At 37.6% G+C, this 23224-nt stretch overlaps 1 protein-coding gene across 1 annotated transcript in view; it reads left to right on the forward strand.

The window, feature by feature from the left end:
* Positions 1–21353: 21353 nt before the first annotated feature.
* SAMTOR (S-adenosylmethionine sensor upstream of mTORC1) overlaps positions 21354–23224 on the forward strand; it is a 92914-nt gene continuing 91043 nt past the window's right edge. Inside the window, exon 1 of the mRNA XM_045792813.2 lies at positions 21354–21513. Coding sequence (XP_045648769.1) covers positions 21354–21513 — 160 coding nt within the window. The remainder of the gene's footprint in view (positions 21514–23224) is intronic.

Below are 23224 nucleotides of genomic sequence, written 5' to 3' on the forward strand. Positions count from 1 at the left end.
AAATGCAATGACAAAACACCAAAAGAATTTCTTTGTTCAACTGGACAAAATTATGCTAAAGATCATCTGGAAAACTAAACATGCAAAGACAAGTCAAGCAAATTCCAAAAGGGAAGAATGAAAAGGTCTAGTCCTACTAACTCTTGAGATACACGTAGCTTCCATAATTAAACAGCTTGAAACTTGAGAAGGGATAGATCAAGGGAAGAGAAGACAATAAATAGAACACAGTTATGTAACAGGGTAAAAGTGTTAGCTAAGGCTAAGGTGGTAATCATATTGCAATATATAAATGTATCAAATCGACACCATGAATACCCTAAACCTACACAATGTTATATATCACTTAAATCTCAAAAAAAAAAAAAAATAACCAAACGTATGAGAGAGACAGGTAAAGAGATTTCCTTTATGTTAAAATTGTGTTTCCAAATCAATGTGGAAAAACTTCTATATGGTGAAAACTAAAATTATAACTGTAAGCAAAGTCAAACAATACATAAGGAAAAAGTGTTTGTCACATGTAAAAAAAGATTAATTTCCTTAATTTATAAAGAACTCCTATAAATTAATAAGAACGAGATGATCATTTTGTGAGAAAGAGAAGTATAATTTTTTTTTTTTCCAAAAGAAATCAGGAAAATGGTGCCTACTCTGGAGTGTGACCAAAAAAACCAAACCAAACCAAAACAAAACAAACTCCCGCCCCTCAAAAAACAAAAAACAAAACAAAACCCTGCGGTTGTGAGTAAAGATGTTTGGAGGAAAATGGGAAAGTGAGGCTTTCACCTTCCAGTTTGTATCTTTCTCTACAGCATGGATTTTTCTATCATCCAACCATTTATTTACTTAACATGTCACCATATTGCCTGAGCAATGGAATTATAGGCCAGTATTTATTTTCATTATTTTATTTATCTATATTAAAAATAAAACTCAAGTTATTGCTGTTTTAACATTTTAAAGAAATTGTTCAATATTGCCTGTAATTTACTCTAGGATACTCCAGTGTAGATAGATACAGGAGTTTCAGTTTGATCATACCCCACAAACAGGTAATTATCACTTGAAGTGTCCTAATCAGAAACATGCACTTCATGGGCTGTTGGGTACTTTGAATAGCTCTAACTATAACATACAATCTAGAGACTGTTACACAGCCTTTCAAGTATCTTTATTTCCAATCAACACCAGAGGCTCTGTTAGATGTTAGAAGTGACTTCCCACTGGTGAAATGAATGGTGTTCAAGATGTATGCATTGGCTAGAAACATTATGCAGATGTTCCCACTTTTGAATGAAGAGCCTAGTACTTAGGCAACTCAATTTTCTACACCTTTTAGAATAAAACCTTGGTTTAGGATTCTGAATAAATTATTTGGCTGCCTAATGAAAGATTTTGTCACCTGGTTGTAACCAAAAGTTTAGTTATACTTGACATTAAAATATAGTTACTTTCATCTATATTGAAGCTTGTATGCAAGGTTGTGGCAGAGTGCCAAAAACGATACAATTTAAAGAACAGTTGTATGAACTTTTCCCAATAAATATTGCTGTGTAATGTTCATATGTGGGACAAATTTGGTCTTGCTTTCATTGTAATGTATCACCTCGTGGTGAAATTATGGAGGAGAAGACCTATAGCCCTCACTTAGCTTTTACCAGAGGTCACTCCACATGTATACCCCCAAAATGAATTATTATAAATCATCAAATTACTTTTATCAATTCACAAAAATGTATAATGGAGTGAGAAGGCAAAATCTTAAAAATCTTAAAACAATCTCAGCATCACATCCTCCCTCCTGATTATCATACTTGGATTCCAGAAATACAGAGGTAGAATTCGAAATGTACAATTTAATCATGGCATTGATGTGGGTCTTTATATTTCTTTAGCAAGCTTACAGGGTTGTCAACCCCACCCTTCCTGTGTCATCTGAGATCACTATTGTATTCCCAATTCTCCACCGAATGAGCCTCTTTGTCAGGTGTATTACCATATGGACATTTGCTAAAAGCTCTGACACAATCTGCTGACTGCAAAATATTCTAAATTTGGTCAAAATAGAGTCCTTTATAATGTAAGTTTCTCTATTTTCATTCCAATTCTCCAAATTTAGCAATATCAGCCTATCTGTAATATTTGAAATAATAGTTGCATATTTGGACAAGATTACTTTCTTGCCAGTTTTACTTTTTGGTTGTGTCACTTTTAAATTTACTGTACAAAAATTTAAGATATCTAATCCTTTGTATCATTTGTTAATCAACTCTTGGAATTTCATCCCCTTTAGATCTATTTAAAAAGATGTTTTTGCTTGAAGTCCAATGTAATCTCAAGAATAGTTCACATAAAGGATGCCTGGCTAGCTCAATTGGTTGAGAATCCAACTCTTAGTTTCAGGTCGTGATCTCAAGGTCAGGGGATCAAGCCCTGAACACTCAGCAGGGAGTCTGCTTGAGAGTCTCCCTTTCCCTCTGCCCCTCCCCCAGCTCACACATGCATGCTCTTGCTCTAAAATAAATAAATAAACCTTAAAAAAAAAAAAAAAGAATAGTTCACATGAATTTGAATACCCAGTCTCTGTAAATGTAAATCTTCTGTGTACTTGATGGATGATTTCAGTCTTGGTATCTACCCTCTAGCATTATACATTTAAAAAATATTCAGAATTTCTCAGTCTCATATGATCTTTCCTTATGTCCTTTAACAAAACTCTAACTTAAAACACTAACATCATATTCTTTGATCCTCAAAAAAGACTCCACCTTCTACATTGTGAATTAACTCTCGGAAAAATTACCAACCAAATCCAATTCTTTTCAGCTGAAAAGAGTTCACTCCACATTTTGCCATGAATTATACACATGCTCTCAGATCACAGGATATCTATGAAAACAGATGCCTAACAATTATTAGAAACACAAAATCTGCTAAAGACCTCAGAGACATCTGGTTCAATATCCTATTTTTGGAGGTAAACTGTGCCTTAGAAAAATTTAATAAGTTGTTCAGTTACCCAGAAAGTTAGTGTTAAAGTTGAATCCAGAACCCAGACTTCCTGACTTTCTTGGGCCATTTCTCCCCAAGGATACCACACCACTTCCTCATTCAATTGTCTTATTCATTAAGTTTTTTTCTGAAACAATCTGGAAAAGCCAACATTTCAGCAGCAAAGTATGGAAAATTTGAAATAAAATCTAGATGGAAATTTCAAGCTCCTTTGTTTATATCTAGATAAATACCCTACAGAAGGAAAAAGTAACTCTGACCATTTTTTTAAAAAATATTTTATTTATTTATTCGACAGAGAGAGAGACAGCCAGCGAGAGAGGGAACACAAGCAGGGGGAGTGGGAGAGGAAGAAGCAGGCTCATAGCAGAGGAGCCTGATGCGGGGCTCGATCCCGGAACGCCGGGATCACGCCCTGAGCCGAAGGCAGACGCTTAACCGCTGTGCCACCCAGGCGCCCCTACTCTGACCATTTTTTAACAACAAAAATATCAACAACAAAAATCCTATCTCTTTTCTACGTTCTCTTTTATATTCCCAGATTACAGTTTCTTACTTGTCTTTGATCTCTGTGAGATCATCAAAGAAAATTAGGAACCCTTAAGATCTTGATCTGACTGAGCCATTCCTGAGTCATCTTTTTCTTTCTTTCCTTTTTTAAAAATTATTGAAGTATAGTTGACATACAATGTTTTGTTAGTTTCGGGTGTACAACATAGTGATTCAACAATTCTATACATTACTCAATGCTCACCACAGTAAGTACAGGCACTATCTCTCACCACACAATGCTACTGTAATGTTACTGACTAAATTCCCATGCAATACTTCTCATCTCCATGACTTATTTTATAACTAGAAGTTTGTACCTCTTAATGCCCTTTTGCACACATCCCTGCACATCCCCCTCTCCTCTGGCAACCACCAGTTTCTTCTCTGAGGTTAAAAGTCTGGTTTGTTGTTGTTTTTACATTCCACATATAAATGAAATCATATGGTATTTGTTTTTCTGACTGACCCATTTCATTTACCATCATGGAGTTAACACAATCCCACATTCTAAGATATACTGGAAAGCTATAATAATCAAAACAGTAGGGTAGTGGCAGAAAAATAGACACATAGATGAATGGAGCAGAATAAAAAAAGCCCAGAAATAAGCCCACATTCATATGGTCATTTAATCTTCAACAAAGGACGCAAGAATATGCAATGGAGAAAAAGACAGTCTCTTTAACAAATGATGTTGGGAAAACTGGACACAGCTATATGCAAAAGAATGAAACTGGACTAATTTGTTACACCCTACACAAAAATAAACTCAAAATGGATTAAAGACCTGTATGTGAGATCTGAAGCCAAGAGTCTCCCAAAAGAAAACAGGCAGTAAACTCAGACATCAGCTTTAGCAGCATCTTTATGGATTTACCTCCTTTGGCAAGGGACACAAAAGCAAAAATAAACTATTGGGACTACAGCCGAAACATCCTTTTCAGGGGTCATTCTCTGCATAGTAATTTTGCTTCTAATGCTTAAACTGTTGACTTCCTATGCTACCGTTTTTTTCAACTTCACATGAATTGTTGAAGAACAAACAGGCCCATAAATAAATGAGACTGTAAAGTGGATTCTTCATCTCAAAACCAAGATAATTTTTCAGTTCGGTGTGTTCAATACTGGTAACCGCCAAAGAACCTGACTAGTGCTGCGTCCAAATGAAGCGCTATCTCCATAGCATTGGCAAGGCTGGTGGTAGTGTGGTGTATGCTACCCGGCAAAAGCAGGGGTTTTATATCTACCAAGTTGTGTATGAAATCTAACATCTGTTAGAGCCATGCAAGGTGCAGAGAAGTTAGTTAAAATATACAATAACTTAGAAAAGACTAGATATTGCTCAATGTTGCTGATTAAATTTTAAAAGATTTAGCTTGGCATTTTCTTGTTTTCTTTGACCATATGTTTTGCATTGAGCTTTTTAGTATCCCTTTCTAAAACTCAAGGTATTTCTGCTATCCAGTCCGCACTGTCAATGACATCACATTTCTCACTCTTAGCTCTCATTTCTTACTCTCAGCATAGTTTGTTCTTTTTTTAATTCAAGTACCAGAAGCAAACATTTACCACTTGCAAACAGAGGGCTCTTTCTGAGTTTCTGCATATGTGGGACATGATACACTTACAGAAATGATTATCAAAGGAGCATGTTTACCACTGAATTGAGATATGGGGAAATAAAAGATGATTTAAAATATGTTTTTCGCTTCCTTGGTGAATCTCCATAATCAGCTTCAACGAACCTTTCCTCATCTATAAAATAGGGATTCTAGGGGCGCCTGGGTGGCTCAGGCGGTTAAGCATCTGCCTTTGGCTCAGGTCATGATCCCAGGATCTTGGGAGCAATTTCTGCATCGGGCTCCTTCCTCAGGAGGGAGCCTGCTTCTCCCCCTGTGTTCTCACTCCCTCTCTCTCTCAAATAAATAAGTAAAATCTTCCAAAAAATAAAAACAAAATAGGGATGCTAAAGTATGTAACCTAAAATCTAATTAGAGAAGATATAAGTCCCCATTTATGGCGTTCCACAGTCATATCATCAGATAATAATGTGGCCTAGCAAGTTGTTAGCCAGCAAATGCATCTCCCCTTTCACCCTGCATACCTAAACTCAGGTTTTCAATGAACATCATTTCCTATAGGTCTATAAAGGTCTAGGTATGAGATTTTTCCAGTATGGTGCCAGGGCTACAGAAGAATGAAGGCATGGTCTCTTTAACTGTAAAATCACAACACATGTGATCAACAAGGTAACAATTCTCTGAAGCTGCAGTTGTCTAATACATTCAAATGTCCCCCTCTCCCCCTTAGATTTACAACTATTTTCTTTGTGTTGCTAAAACTGAGTTAAAAATTGACAATAAGTCAGCGTTATCCACACCATATAATAAAGCACTAAGTACAATATCATACATTGCTATTATAGAATTCTATAAAATCAATTATAGTATTGGGTTATAGATTCTAGTGATAAAATGGGGTTTTTTGTTTTGTTTGCTTTTTGGCTTGCTTGTTTGCTTGCTTAACAACATTAGCAGTATAGTCATGGGAACTAAACTGGAAAAACTAGAAACATCCCCCCTTGTCAAAAGTAAACACAGGGACAATAGTGAAAGATTCCTTACACTGTCTAATGTCTGGAGTTCTTTAAAGAGAAACTTGAGTGGCGCATTTGAAGCCAAAGTAAGTTTGATGACACATATTTTTTTTTTAATTTTATTTATTTATTTGACAGAGAAAGAGAGAAGGAGGGAGAAAGCAGCAGAGGGAGAAGGAGATGCAGACTCCCCACTGAGCAGGGAGCCGATTTGGGGCTCTACCCCAGGACCCTGAGATCAGGACCTGAGCTGAAGGCAGACACTTAACTGACTGAGCCACCCAGGCGCCCTGCTGGCACATTCTGAAATATAAGACTAGGATACTGCTTTTCACTCCCAGATTTTCCACGTTTCTTGAGTAATTCTGAATCATTCAAGAAATCTTAAAAATCAGGTCCTATCTTATTTGTAAATATGAATGATCTCAAAATATAAAGAAGAAGGAAAGGAAGAGAAAATTAAAGGAAAAAATAGTATTCTCTGGTCAAGAAGTTCAAAATAGCTATTAGTTTTAAACCTTAGTAATTAACATCAGAGGTTGAATAATGAATAGTCCAGAAGATTTCAGTTTTGATGTGTTAGACTGCTCAAGCTGCCATAACAGAAAAACCTCAGATAGGATGGCTTAAACAACAGAAATTAATTCTCTCACGGAAGTTCATGATCAAGGTGCTGGAAAATTCAGTCTCTGGTAAGGGCTCTATTCCTGGCTTGCAGAGAACCACATTCTCTCTGTGTCCTCACAAGGTCTCTCCTCTGTGTGGGTGTGAAGAGATTGAGAGACAGAGAGAGTGAGACAGAGACAGAGCTCTGGTGTCTCTTCCTCTTCTTGTAAGGACATCAGTCCTACTGGATTAGGGCTGCACCCCTACGATATCATCTAGCCTTAATTACCTTCTTAAACGTTATGTCATTTGAAAGAAGCTAGACACAAAGGAGCACCTACTGCCTGATTCCTTCCATACGAAGCTCAAGAACAGGAAAAATATCACTGTAGTGGTACAATCAAAACATCAACTACATACGGCTAAGTGGAGACCAACTAGAAGGGGCACAAGGTAGCTTTCCAGGTGATGAAAATGTTCCCTATCTTGTCTGAATTAATGCTTTCAAGAATGTATTCATCTGTTGTAACTCACCAGATTGTAAGTGTATTTTACCTCAATAAAAATTGTATCAGAAAGTATCCACAGATCCCTTATAAAATTTAAATTTCTCAACACCATCAGAGAATGTGGACCTATTGCATATATTTATTCTCCATGAAAATTTATCACTATATATAATTGTCCATGCAATATAATATAAATACTAAATATAGAAAGCAATGAGGGGGAAGAAAAAAAGGAACAAGAAATTTTCCAATCTTACAAAACAGCGTTTACTTGGGAAAAGGAAACTACCAAAGATATTTTCTGTTCCTTGTTAAAATTCTTTTTGCCTTCAAGACTCAAATTTACATTCTAAGTGGAAGAGAATTCAAATTTGTCCACTCCTTTGGAATGGATTCTGTGCCTAGTGAGGCAGAATAAATCCCTATAACTTGGCATTTTATGCATATTTTATTGCATATTCATTTATCCTAAAATCTTGTAAGTTAAAAAGCAAATACTGTAGTGACACATTGAGAGTTAACACACCTAACAGGAAAAGTTGTCACCAGAGATGGTTTAAAAAAAAAAAAAAAGGATTGTGTCATCCTAAAACAAAGGTCCTCAACCCTAGCTGTGCATCGGAATCAGCTGGGCAGATTTTTAAATACTGTATACCAAGCCTCACTAATTAAAGCAGAATATTTGAGGTATCAGTCTCGCTAAAATATGAACTTCACAAAGACAGGTTTGATTTTTTTTTTCCTACTTTGTTCATTCTTATATCCCCAGAGCTTAGAAAAGTGCCTGGCACATAATGGGCTCTCAAAACTTGATGAATGAATGAATGAGTGACAAATTAGTTATTACAAGTCAAGGGACAATTTTGGTCTTGTGCATAATGGCAAAATTCCTCGAGGTGACACACGGCACGGCAGTGCAAAGCAGTTATTTTACAAAAACTGTCTGATGGTTTGTATTAACTTTAGCTGAAAATTATTAAGTTTTTATCATGCATTTCCCATGGGTCAGGAATTATGCTCAGAGGAAGGTATATAAATGTGAATAAAATATGCTCCTACATTTGAGAAGCTCCCAGTCTATTAGGGATTAATGGTGAAGAGAAAGTTTAGCACGTAAACATTCATTAACTTATTCATTAATTCAACATCCATTCATTAAACTTTCACTATGCCATGCACATATGTGCCAGGATATGTGGTATCTGTCCTCAGGGAGCTCACTGTCTAGTGTGGGAGAAAAATAATAAACAAAGAAGTAATTTGTGATAAATATTATGAAGGAAATGATTATAATGTTGTGATAAAGCATTTCGGTCAGACGGAGGGCACTATTTTGTATCGAATGGTCATAAAATACCTCTTGAGGGAGGAAATATTTGTGTTAAGACGTTAATGATGAGAAGAAGGCAAGAATGCCCAGTACATAAAAAGGTTTCTAGGAGAGGAAATAACATGTCCAAAATACTCAAGGTTGGAAAAAATTTGGCATGTTCAGGGGCCCAAAAGAATCCAATGCCTGGAGCATAAATTGAAAGTAGAACAAGTTGACAGTGGAAAAAATAGGAATAATTCAGGAAGAGGTATTAAATTCACAGCCTGGGAGGCTATGGTAGAGAGTTTGGATTTTATTCTATGTGCAATATGAATCTACTAAATGATTTTCATCAACAAAATGGCATGATACAATTTATATATATATATATATAAATGATATATATATATATCATTATTCCTTTTTCTAAATGTAAAATGGATTTTGCAGCCTGTTCACTTCTTCTCCATTTCACAATATTAAAATATAGTGACCCCATAGCTCATAAGTATACTTTTTATAGGAGGGAGAGTGATTGGCCCAGTTCAGGTGTCTGTTCATGTTTCAATCAAATGTGCCTGGAAAGTGGGGAGTCATTTGGAATAAATATGGCTTCCAAAGGCTAGGCTGAGGAGCCGGAGCTGGTGTATTAAAGTAAAACTATGCAGTCTAGGACCTGCTGAATCAGAAGGCATAAGCCACCCATACAGGGTTGGCAGTTCCTCAGCACCCAAACTGCTACTTTGGGAAGGTGTAAAACCTGGAGTTGTTTGGATTGAAAGCACAGTTTCAATACACCCACACATAAGAAGTAAAGTCACAAGATTTGTTTTTTACGAATTTCAGAAACAGGGGTAGGTGGGGGTGGGCGGAGAAGGGTAGTGGAGCTGCCATGACAGGGGAAGGGCAGTCCTCCATTCCCAGTCATGAGTGAGAAAGAGGTGGAAAGCAGGGTAGCAAATACCTATTACTTACAAAGTGTTTGGAGTGGAGGTCACTAACTTCTGGGGGGCTTTCCTCTAAATGGTACCCCAGGAAAGCAAAGCAAGAACTTTTGGCAGGGGGCGCCTGGGTGGCACAGTCATTAAGCGTCTGCCTTCAGCTCAGGGCATGATCCCGCCATTCTGGGATCTAGCCCCACATCAGGCTCCTCTAATGGGAGCCTGCTTCTTCCTCTCCCACTTCCCCTGCTTGTGTTCCCTCTCTCGCTGGCTGTCTCTCTCTCTGTCAAATAAATAATAAAATCTTAAAAAAAAAAAAAAAAAAGAACTTTTGGCAGAAATCCTAAACTCGGATCTTATTTAAATGTCCAAAAGGAGGATTGTTATTCTGTAAAATGCCAAGGCAGCCATTCAGAAAAGAAAAAGTTGTTTTTCAGAAGTTTCAAAAACTCAGAAAACCAAAACTTTTTCTTATCACAGAGATCCACTTCTGTGGATCAGCATTCAAACTCATGAAAGATAAGGTTTTTTAGAAGTTAGGCAGGCCGTTCTCAAAGCATGAAGACACAGGAAGATTTTTTAAAAAAACACAGAAGTCATATGATCAACTTCAGCATTTATAAAGTAACTCCAGTAGCAACATAAAGAATAGGTAAGGAATAGAGACTAATCCAATTCAGAGAGGTAAGTCCCGTTAGGAAACCACAAAGAAAAATGGCAAGTAAAAACGAATAAGAACCTGGATCGGGACAGCAATAGCAGCAGTAAGGGAAAAGTATAAACAGATACCAGACACATTTCAGAGATTGAATGGACCAGACTTAAGCATAGGCAATGAGGAAAGGTGAAAAAAAAAAAGATTATTCTAAGATTTCTAGCTTGGGCAATAGAGGAATTGGATCACTGGTAATGGAGACGTGGAAAACAGGAAAAGAAACAAACAAAATGTTTGAGGGGGCAATATCGAGCATGAGGAGTTATTGTAAATCCAATGACAGATTGAAAGTTCAAGAAAGAGTAGAGAAATCAGCATTTGAGAGGAACACAGGTAATAGAACTTTAGGATTGCACGTGATCATCCGGGAAGATCGTGGAAGGTGATGCCCTTAGATGGAATCTAGTTTTCCCTAGAGAAAACTCTAGCACCAGAAATGGAACGAGGAAATATTATGAAGAGCAGTCAGAGCCATACAGGAAGAATAAGAGATAAGTGTGGCTTCGAAGTCAAGAAAGAGTTTTACAAGGAGGAAGCGATCATCGGTATCACATTACACTGGGAAGAAAAGTAGGCCAAGAGCTGAAAAGAGGCGAATGTACTTGCTAGCCACATCATTGCTGATCTTCTCAGAGCAATTTCAGCAGAGTGGAGGTGGAGGCCAGATTGTGGCGGGTTGAGAAGCCACCGAGAGAAGAGGAAGTAGAAGCAGTACCTATGACCTGCTCTTCCTAAAAGTTGTGTATAAAGTGGTATGTATATGAGCATATAATGACTTACGCTATTAAAACTTATTTTATCACGGTGTTGGGTTGGACTAAAACTAAATTATTGACAAAGCTCCCGAATGAAGCATGGATTCCTGACTCTCAGATATCTAGAGATCACCCTATTTTTAGGTGAGATAATTCTGTGGCCCTTTAGAGAGGTAGATCCAATGATATTATATCTCATCTTTATTTTCATTGGTTTTTCATGGCATTGTCTTTAATGATTTCTTCTACCATCATTCTTTTTTTACTCCATCTCAGATACATGACCTTTTTGCCAATCTCATTAATGCTTTGCTCATTTCTGCAAGTTTCCCATCTATTGGGATAATTGCTTCCTACACAAAACCCAGTCTCCTATTAACTGGCTCATTACCTTAAGTTAAAAGTTCAGAAACTTCTTCAAACTGAAATCACTGCCGTGTCCTGAAAAGAAAACTACTTTTGAAGATGCTGACACGTCCGTAAGCCGTAACATTTTTTGGATTAAATTCACTGTTTCACAAAAATTCGACGTATTCCATTTCAAGTTTCTGTTCGCACCTGTTTTCCTCATTGCAATGGTGCGTTTATTACTCTCTGCGTTACAATAGTGGCAAACATACAGAGCAGTAGAGTACAAATAAGTTAATAGCTGTGTTGATAGAGCTAATGTGGTTCAGAAAAGGAATACTACTAAAGTTCCTCTAGTTCTCTCTCTAGTCGAAGACAGTTAGGTTTATAAACATTTATACTCATTATTTCCATGCTGACTAGTTTTATCTTTGCATTTTCTAGACCTACCTCACTGATGCTGAACATCCTAAAAAGACTTTACTTCTTTGGATCAGTGAGAAAAGACCCAGAGATATGAAGTGAAAAAAAAAAAAGATTTGAAAAAATGTAATAAAATAAATGATCTGAATTTATTATACCTAATGAGTAATTTAAATTCTTCTTTGGTAGTATAGGTAAACTCTTCTCAAATACACTTTTAAAAGCGTCTATGTAAGTTCAAGACATACATCACTTCAAATGGAATAATATCTTCTAAAAAAGAATTAAAATGCCCTAGGGTACAACTGCCTTCCCTGTCAACGTTTAATTAGCACATACTAGATGGTGGGCACTGACATAGGGATACAGGCCTTGGTTTGTGTCCTCAAGAACCATACCATGGGTTGAAGACATAGGACAGGCCATTTGTAGGAAAGTAAATGATAATATAAAATAGCACGTTTTTAGTGAGAAATGAGTAGTACAGACACTAAGAGCTATCAGATTTCAAATGGAAAGAGCTACCATATCAATATGGAGTAATTAGAAAAGGTTTCACGAAGGAAATATTCCTTGTGTTGGATCATGGAGGAAGTATAAGAGGTGGGTTAGCAAAAAGGCCTGGGGAAGGAATTAGAAGTAGAGGAGACAACTTGATGACCCACAGGAGAGGTCAAACTGTTTAAGATTTGTTAGGCGAGTCTGGCCACAAAAAGGCCAGAGTGTCTTGTGCTCTGGGGAAGTTAGTGAACTTCCATGCTGTAAGTGAACATACCATGCTACAAGAAGCCCAACCTATAGAGCCCATGTGGAGAGGTCAGGTAGAGAGCTGAGGCCATTTGCCCCTAGCTCCCAACTGTAACAGGCAGGCACCAATGTGCCAGCAATGTGAGTAAGGCCATCTTGGAAGCGGTCTTCTAGGACTGGTTAAGTTACCCACCTGATACCATTACAGAGCCCTGCTTAAACTTCAGAAATTTGAGGAAATCAATGATTGATACTGATTTAAAACAGTATCAATTTTGGTGTGAATAACTGCCTTTTTTCTTCAGATGGGTTAAAAGTGTGACATAAGCAAAGTTTATCCGTGAGGACCTCTTGCTTCACTATTATTCACATTCCCAGCTTTGTCTTCTTTTCCACTTTACCATTAGTGTTTGTCCTTAAAATCCATGTCATGTAATGACTGGTTAATTTATTTTTTAAAAAAAGTCCAAAGTGTCCCTTTTAATGTTATTTATCTTTAAACAAAGTAAGATAGGAATATCTTTAAGATGCAAGTGCTGAAAGATTGGGGGGTAGGGACGGGTATGTAATAAAGAAGGAAGAAAAAAAATGTGTAAAGTCACCATATAAGAACCCAAAACACCCCATTTAAGCTATTTCTTCAAGTTACTTAGCTCACAATTTTTCCTTGCTTACTTTCTCTACTTAAAAGTACCATGTCACCTATTGTAGTGGGGGTTTTTTGTTTGTTTTTGTTTTTAAAACTTTATTTTTAAGTAATCTTTACATTCAGCATGGGACTTGAACCTACAATTCCGAGATCAAGAGTCACATGTTCTACCCACTGACCCAGCCAGGTACCTCAGGTAGTTTTTTTTTTTTTTTCAATTGATCAAAGTTAATTACTATCTCACAGGCCAGTTTATTATAGGCTAAAATCAACTTGGCAGATAACTGTTTCTAAATAACTAACAAAAGCCTCTCTCCATCTGATGCTTTACCTCAAACATATAAAGTGAATTAGAGAATAAAACAAAAAACATATTTTTCTTCAACTAGTCTACCACTAGTTCTCTTTAACTGGTATGAAACCTCAATGGGAAATTTTCTTTAAAAAGCATATTCTCCTACAATTAAGAAGCACATATTTTAATCAACCATAAAAATCTAAGTAGTATTTTCAGTTCCTATAACTATCAACTGTTTGGAATTAGAACACATTAAGAATTTAAAACTTTTCTATCTTAGAGTCACAAGCATTGGTAAGAGATTAATATTAAAAAATAATTTGTTATCTCGCTCTTTTACTTTTACATATCTTCTCAGTTTGGAATTAGAACACATTAAGTATTTAAAACTTTTCTATCTTAGAGTCACAAGCATTGGTAAGAGACTAATATTAAAAAATAATTTGTTATCTCGCTCTTTTACTTTTACATATCTTCTCAGTTAACAGATAGTCCTTGTTATTTTCACATTAAGTTGATCACTTAGCTGATCTAGGTATAAAACTTTGTTTTATAAATAGTAAAAAATTAGAATTTCACTGGTCTGTACTAGTAACTGTCCGCTCTTACTAGTAACTGTCAACTGTATAAGAATATACACAATGTTGGGGTACCTGGGTGGCTCAGCCTGTTCAGCGTCAGCCTTCGGCTCAGGTCATGATCCCAGGGTCCTGGGATTGAGCCCCACATCAGGCTCCCTGCTCCGTGGGGAGCCTGCTTCTCCCTCGGCCTGCTGCTCCCCCCTTGTGCTCTCTCTTCTCTGTTAAATAAATAAAATCAAATCTTAAAAATATATACATATACATATAAACAATGTCTTTTTTTTTCCACTGAAGACACAATACCTCACAGAAGGTCTGGCATGTAATAGATGCTAAATTTATTATTTTTAACAGCTTTATTGAGGTATAATAAGTATATAATAAAATATATACCTTTAAAGTGTACCGTTTGATAAATTTTGATAAATTTAGACTCATGAGACCATTACCAAAATCAAGATATAAACATATATGTTACCCTCAAAAGTTTCCTCATGCCCCTTTTTAATCCCTCTTACCCACTTCTCCTTATCCCAGCCCATAACCTACTTATGTACATTTTGCCACTATAGACTAATTTGCATTTTCCAAAGTTTTATATAGGTAAAAACCATAGAGTATATTATTGCTTTTTTGTCTGACGTCTGACATTCAGCATTAATTATGTTGAGATTAGTTCATGTTGTCATATGAATCAACAGTTTATTTCTTATTATTGCTGACTAGTATTCCATTGTATAGTTATGCCACAGTTTGTTTACCATTCATCTGTTGATAGACATTTGGGTTGTTTTCAGTTTGGGGCTGTTACAGAGATAGCTGCTGTAGATGTTATATATTTATATATTTATACACATACATATATAAAGTGTATACATATATACACACTTTTATGACTCTTGTGTAAATACTTGGGAGTGGGATGGCTGAATCATATCGTAGGTGTATGTTTAACTTTTTAAGAGACTGCCAAACAGTTTTCCAAAGTAGTTGTACCATTTAACATTTGCACCTGTGCTGTATGGGAGTTCTCCCACCTCTATGTTCCAGCCAATACTTGGTATGACCACTCTTTTTAATTTAGACATTCAAATAGGTGTGTAGTGGTATCTCATGTATTTTTAATTTGTTTTTTCGTAATGACTAATAATATTAAGCACTTTTTTCACATGCGTTTTGCTATCTGTACATCATCTTTAGGGAAGTTTCGTATCTGGTTCCCCTTTGGTGAAGGAGGGAAGTTATTTGTTTTCTTATTATTCAGTTTTGAGAGTTCTTTGTATATTCTGGATACAAGCCCTTAATGAGACATATGATTTCAAATGTTTTCTCCCACTCAGTGGCTTGTCTTTTGATTCCCTTAGCAGTCTAAGTCTTTCAAAGAGGAGACAATTTTAATTTTTGTTAAGTCCAAGTTAAATTAATTTTTTCTATTGTGGGTTGTACTTTATGTCATCTCCCAAAAATATGTGCCTAACCCAAGGTCATAAAGGTTTTCTTCCAGAACTTTTACGGTCTTAGGTTTTATATTTAGGTCTGTGTTCCATTTTGAGTTAATTTTCATATATGACATGAGACAAGGACTGAAATTTTTTTTACATATAGATGTCCAATTGTTCCAGCATCATTTATTGAAAGAAACTATCCTTTCTCTGTGAAATGTCTTTGCAATTGTGAAAAATGGGTTGTCTATAATGTGTGTCTATTTCTGAATGTCTCTCCTGTTCCATTGATCTACTTGTTTATCTTTACATTTTACACTGGGGCTCAGGACACTTAAACATATACTATACATATATAAATATAGACACTTACACGTAATTAGAACAAAAGTTCCACCAGGCAATACTTAACCTTCATTAAGTGCAATAATACATGGTGGTATTTTCAATTTTATTTAGTTTTTAAAACTGTGGAACACACTATATTGATTTTATGGTCCACTATTGAGTATTGGCCTAAAATTTGGAAAACACTACCAATTTAAAAGATCCCTTTCAGCCTCCAAACCACTATAATTCTGTGACTCACTTTAATTTTCGGAACATTTTGTGAGATGTATCTTGCCATATAGAGGCTACTCGGCTCCTTTTGAACACCATTTTTGCATCTGGGAGATTTCCTCCGGCATGAATGCAGGCTTAGATAAGAGACTTAGACTCTGCTAACTATATTCTCTGGGGTGAACTGTCTATTCAGAAAGGTGCAAAACAATGAAGCAGAAGCTACAGGGAGTCTTTTGGTCTGTTGAGGGAGACTGTGGAGGTGTGGGTCTTTTAGCATTACAGTGACTGAAGTTCCATCATTCAATGACCAACATTTGCCCTGTAAGCCAAGAAACAGAGTCAGTGGGGTTTGACCGGATAGAGTGGTCGCTGGGTCTGACTTAGGTGTTAGACTACCAAGCTGGGTAGTCTCCAAGTCGGCCACTTTGGTCTTTCTGGAGATTGGGGGCCACCTAATATCCTTTAATAATATTGTGTTTTCGATTTTCATTTTCCTGATGATTAATGATGTTGAGCACCTTTTCATGTATCTGTTGGCCATTTGTATGTTTTTCAAGATAAATAAGTAAAATGTATTACTTAAAAAATGTATTTCTTACTGTGTGTCATGGTAAAAAAGAATATTGAAAAACACTAGTCAAATCTAACCTCTTCATTTAACATATAAAGAAGGAAAAATAAAGCTTAGAGAAATAAAGTGATTAAAGCCCTGGTGGTTAATGAAAAGGTAAAATTAGGATGCAGAAAATCTCTTCGTCCTATGCTCCATTATAAGAACATCATGTATCACCTGGAAGAAGACTTCCCATTTCCTATGTAGATATCTTACTACATTAGTCCTGTTGTGAAAATTAAATGAATTTCATTAATTAGTATATTATAAAAATACTGTAAATTTTATCATTGCATTTGGAGTTAGGCACTAATTAATGGCTTTCACTTGCTCTAGTTAATATTAGGCTTAACATGATTTAACTCTGGAAAGAGAGGTAATCTGTGCTATTTTAAAGATTTTTTTGTTGGCAGATATGTTAAGAACTGCAGGGGAGATATAGGATAGTAGTTATAAACAAATTCTTTAAGAAAATAATTCTATTTTCAATAAATAGAAGGAATTCAATAAATAGAAGGAATTCAATAAATAGAAGGAATTCCTCCCACTATACTGAACGAAACATATCCCTGAAAATATTTCTTTTCTTGCTAGTTCTCTGCTATTATTTTAATTAATAGAATTTATACATTTATAAAATGTACAATGATGTACATCAATAGTGTAAAAAGACTTGATGTCTCTTTTTATTATTGAAGATAGAGATATATTCCAAGCTGGCTAAATCTTTGGCTTGTGGCTATTTAGAAATAGAATTTTTAGGAATTCAGCTAAAATGAGGACTGGAAAAATAAAACCTAATTGTTTTTAAGATTTTGATAATAAAGAGGGCCAAAGAGGAGTAAATAATAACATAGTGAAAAATAAAAATAAAAGAAATGCTTTAAATCATTTACAGAACTCTAATTCCTACTGTGTAGTCTTCTCCCACCTGCAGGAATACTCAATAAATAATGGAAAGTACACATATGCAAAGTGTACCCAGAATCCTTCTATTCACTAACTCAGTGCCATCACCCAGATTTTGATATGGATTTTAAACTTTTACTTTTCACCATGAATTAATATTTTTTGAACGCTCACTCAGAATAGAATGCACTTTATTTTTATATGTTGACTCTTACTGTCTACGGGAATTTGTTTCCCTTATAAAGAACATAACCACAAACAAAGAAGACAGGTGTTTTCCTTGCCAAGGACATTTTTCCTAGACTGAGTGGTTCTTTGACAGAGAAGCTTACTATGACACACCAAATGTGCATGGGGAAGAGTGCAAAAGTTGGTCAGGTAAGGCAAAGAATGAGGATGAGAAATTTATTTACCAGGGGTTTAGTGCAGTCATTAGAAAAAAATGCCTCTTCCTCCCAGACTGGTTTAACCTGCTCAGTGAATACTGTTTTATTCCAATATCCCTTTTACCAACAGCCATTTAAAATAATAATGAGAGGGTGCCTGGGTGGCTCAGTTGGTAAAGCATCTGCCTTGGCTCAGGTCAGGATCCCAGAACCCTGGGATCGAGCCCCGCATGGGGCTCCCAGCTCAGGGGGAGCCTGCCTCTCCCTCTTCCTCTGTTAATTCCTCCCCCAAATCTCGTGCCCTCTCTCTCTCTGCCCCTCTCAATAAAATCTTAAAAAAATAAAATAAATAAAATGAGAGAATTTTTTTAAAAAATAAGATATTTACAGTAAATGAAATCCTTTCATCACATGGGAGGGCAAAGGTGTTGATATTTTCCTGTACATGGGATATGCTCGTTGACTATGGCACCAAACATACTTCCCACAGAGATTCCCTCTTAGCAGCAATTTGGACAAATATTTTACTTAAATGGAAAATCCCATTACCATTCTTCTGCCACCTTATCAGATAGAAAGCTTTTTCCAGTATTACAAATCACACCAGAGGAAGGTTATAAACTTCCTTTTAAACCGTGGTCTATGGCCAGTTGCCATAGTTCTCCTAAGAAAAGTCAGTGTTGGTTACATTGGCCTTTGCCCTATTTGAATTCATGTAAATTCAGAATAAAATCCAGCTTTCCAATTCCTTTCTCAAGTTGCTTCTCAAGAAACTATGAAACCAAAAAACACATTTAGAATATGGAGCTCTTTAATTTGCTTGAAAAATGACAACTAAAGAGTCTAAATTACTTGCTCTTATATTAATATTCAGTGTTAATATTATACCAACCAGAATAGCTAGTTAAAAAACAGCAGAAAAGTCTCACATGTTTCTTAAAAACAAAGACCTTTTAAAAATCTCATTAATGATTTTGTCAATTGTAATACTTGTATTTGAAAAGGGTGCAGTGAAATAGACATATATATTGCTGGAGGTGACATAAACTGCCACCAACAGGCATTCGACAATATATATTAAAAACTTTAACATATTTTAATTAAATTATTAAATTAATTAAAAATTTGACTCATGTTTTAGTTAAAAATTTGATCCTCTGATTAAAAAATTTGACTTTTGGAAATTTAGCCTAGTGAAATGTATAACAGACAAACATTTGTGTACAAGGGTGTTAATCACAGCATTATTTGGAACACCCAAAAACTGGAAACAACATAAATATACTATAGTTGGGAATTGGTTACTAAAGTGAAAGGCTATTCATATAATAGATTACCTTACATGCATCAAAAATATCCAATTTGAAATAAAGATATACAAGCAAAGACAAAAAAATGTTAACAGTTGTTATCTCCCAGTGATGGGTTTCCAGGTGACTTCTACTTTTTCCCCCAGCTTTACTGAGATATAACTGACACATAACATTGTGTAAGTATAAGGTGCACAATATCTTGACTTGATACTTTTATAAAATGCAAAATGATTACCACTATCAAATTAGCTACCACCTCCAACCCATCACACAGTTACCATTTCTTCTTTGTGATGAGAACACTTAAGATCTTCTCTCTCAGCAATTTTATTTTACTCCCATTTGTATTTTCCAAATTTCCTTCAGTATACATCTTTACCTTAAAAAGGACTTTAAAATTCATTTGCAAGTAGTAACGGGGGGAGTTTGTTTTTTTAGTACAGTTCAGTACAAATGAAATTTAATGCCCTCTTTACAATGTATTTATAAATTCCAAATATTTGCACCTCTTTTCACTTCCCATATATATTAAAATATGGAAAGAGCCAAAACAACTGTCATTAAAGCTTCTCTTTCTTTCCAAATGAAAAGCCCCCAAGTAAGACCACCGTAGCCTCAATTTACTACACATGTGTGTGTAACTTCATTATAATTAGTTCTTTTGAAGTTTATCTGTATTTGATCTGCCTCTTCACTATGCAGGTAGGAATACATCTTCCATCTTTATATTCCACCCATCTTCTCTCTTCATTTCCCCCTCCTGTTCTTCCTATGTTCTAGAGAGTGTGTACAATGCTTTGCTCTTCAGAGTCTTCATTATCGAAGGTGACATATAAAACTTAAATGCAAGCTTTATTTATGTTCGTAAAATCATTGGTTAAAATTTTTTTGTAACAATTTACAAACGACATCATGTAACCAACAACTGCAGTTCGGGGGTACTCTCCAACCTAACACAATCCTTTAAGAGCTCTCAGCCTTTTGAGCAGCAGCCCCAATACCACTTCAAGAACTAATACAGTCTACATCTCTCTGGGGAGCAGGGACAGAAATCAACAACCACACTCCCTGGAAATTTCCAAAGAGAAGGGCAAGGAGAGGTGCAGGTGATGGTATAGGTTAGGCACTTAGGCACACTTCACATAGACTAACCCACCAAATTAAAGGACAGAACACCCAAGCCAATTTTAAAAGCACTCAGTTCTGATGCAAATTAAATCAGGGCACGCTCCCTGTGACACCAGGGCCACCACAAAAGTTCTTGAGGGTATGTGTTGAGGGTTTTCCATCTTTCCTTTTCTCTCCACTGTCATCTTCTACTGCTTTTCTTGGCCCTCTCCTTTTCCCATTTCCTGTGTCCTTTGCCCAGCTCTGGCACTAAAGGCATTAACCACTGCCGGCCCGTGAATTAAGGCACCACTTGGTACTCAGACCTCTCCTCTTGCCAATGAAAGCATCTTTGCTTGGGTCCCTTGACGTGTAAAATTCCTGTGCTGTCGAGTCATCTCAAAAGCGTTTCCCCGCGCTGTACAGCTAAAGAGAACCTAGAAGTGACAAAGTACAGCAGGGGTTTAGGTAGAGGACCCCACCCGCTTTGCGGAAGAACACAATTCTCAGGGGATGGAATGGCTGGAAGACCTGAGAACGCTGGGCAGTAGAACCGAGCCCCAACTAAGCAAACTCAGACGCGCAAGCGCGAGGTTCATAGCGCCTGCGCACAGAATCTGGCGAAAGTGGGGAGCAGAAAGGAGCTTTTGGGCCCAGCGCTCCCAGTGCTTCAGCTCCTCTTAGCTCCCAAGCCCCGCCTCCTCCAGCTGCTCGCCGTCCCAAACAACCGGGTGCGCCGCCGGCCCTCTCCGTCCATTGGCCCTTAGCCTTTTCCGTTTCCGCCCAGCCCTCCACAGCTCACCAATCAGCTTGAGCGTTTGAGTAAGGGGCCACCTCCGAGGCCGACGTTTCGGCTTCTCTGCCTCCCCCGGCTGCTGCCTCCGCTGCTGCCTCCTCCTTCCCCACCTCCTCCGTCAGGCAGGCGTCTGCGGGGGCCCGAGGGGCGGCGGCGGCGGCGGCGGCGGCAGCGATATGGAGCCGGAGGCCGGCGGCCGAAGCAGTGCTCGCAGGCCCGGGGCTGGGCCCCCGAGCACTCCGCCGCCTCAGGAGCAAGAGCGGAAGCTGGAGCAGGAGAAGCTCTCTGGGGTGGTGAAGAGCGTCCACCGGCGGCTCCGCAAGAAGTACCGGGAAGGTAAACAGCGAGCTTGAGCGAGGGGGGAGGGAAGGCCTCATCCCCCCCAGCCCCTGTCACCTCTCCCCTCCCCCAAGGGGCCACCATTACAACCTGAAGGAGCCGCACGTCAGCCCCTGCCAGTGCCGCTCTCCCAGGCCCGGACGCCCCCTTCTTGGTCGAGTCCTCGGTCGGCGTCAGGCGCGCTCCTCCCGCCCCCTTTTCTTTGAGGGCCCTTCAGGAGAGTTCCAGGGCTGTGGAGGAACTGAGTCCCCACCCCTTCCAATCCCCTATCCCCAGTCGGGGTGCTGAGATTGTTGTCACTACACACACAAACACACGCACTCTCCCAGAAAAGGTGGAGGTCGCTCGTCGCGAGAGGTGAGGGTAAAACACGAAGGCAGGTGAAAGCCATTTGTGAAAGACAGATTGAAAGAAGCCTGAGTTGCCACTCTCTCCCTTGCGCTTGACCAGCCTGTTTGATTTGCTGGCCCGGCAGACCCCTTGCCTGCGGGTTTAGCCAGGCAGTGCTGGAGCTTCCTCACATTGGTTTCGAGGGCTGCGAAGTCAGCAGGCCTTCTAGCTGTCTGGACTTCACCTTGTTAAAGGGGGGAAAGGCGCCATCCATACCCCCCACCCGCCATTCTTCAAAACCTTGATCTTAGTGTTTATTTCGGTGGGGGAGGAAAAGATCTGGGGCAGGTTCTCAAAATACTGTTTAGCTTTGAATAGTCTGTGTAACCACCAAGCCTCCTAAGGACACAGATGCCAGTGAAGCTGGTCATCGCTGGGAACCTGTCCTATGGAAGATCTTAAGCAAAAGAAGAAGCCTTTACTAGCTTTTGCTTCTACCTGAGGAGCGTTTATAGTTGGGGTCTACAGTTATCCTTGGTGTTTTTAAATATGGGCTTCTTTACAGAGCTATTTTATAGGTCACTTGACATTGAAAATTCCCATTTTTTCACACAGGAGAAATTTCTTGAGTATTAAAATGAGGGATAACCTTTTTCTTGCTCTCACTTTAGCTTAATTGCAAACTGAAAAGTAAGCAGTCGTCTAGTGTGAGTCTTAACAGTGAGTTAAATTTACGGTTAGAAGCAAAATTCTGACAGTGACATGTAACATGTTACTTTTGATTTACACTTTTCAATTACTCTAGAAGATTAGAAAGATGTATCTTTTGTTCCTTTGAATGTAGTTGATGTGTTTCATTTTTCAAACTTTAAATTCAAAGTTTTCCTCCCTTGGCAACTCAAGCCTAGCGTTTTAAATAGCTGCTTAAATAGTCATCCTCAAAGATGGCCTGTAGTTATTGTTTAATAGATAACAATAGAGACTTATCAGGCATAGTTAAGATGTTGACATTTTTTTTTAAAGAACGCTTTAACCCCCAACCCACAATTTATTCAATAAAATGAGTAGTTGTCATGGCAACCATTGCATCATTCTTGATATTCAGAGAGTTTACTTACATAATGGCATTCACTGTAGATTGGAGAAATCCACTGGAGAAATGAAGAAATAAATGGACACAATTTCCTGTAATTTATCATGCTGTTTCATGCAACTCTAAGCAAGTACATCTTTTTAAAGAAAAAGCTGAGTAGCATATAATTGTTTCCATTTTTACCTTCTTATAATACTGTTAATTTATTCATAAATGAATAGGTTCCACTTAAATCAACACACTACTAACGTGTCATCATGTCTTCAAGTGCTGTTTATACTCGAT

This window comes from Ursus americanus, chromosome 3, assembly GCF_024610735.1.
Source record: "Ursus americanus isolate L20-20 chromosome 3, mUrsAme1.1.p, whole genome shotgun sequence".
NCBI classification, from domain to species: domain Eukaryota; kingdom Metazoa; phylum Chordata; class Mammalia; order Carnivora; family Ursidae; genus Ursus; species Ursus americanus.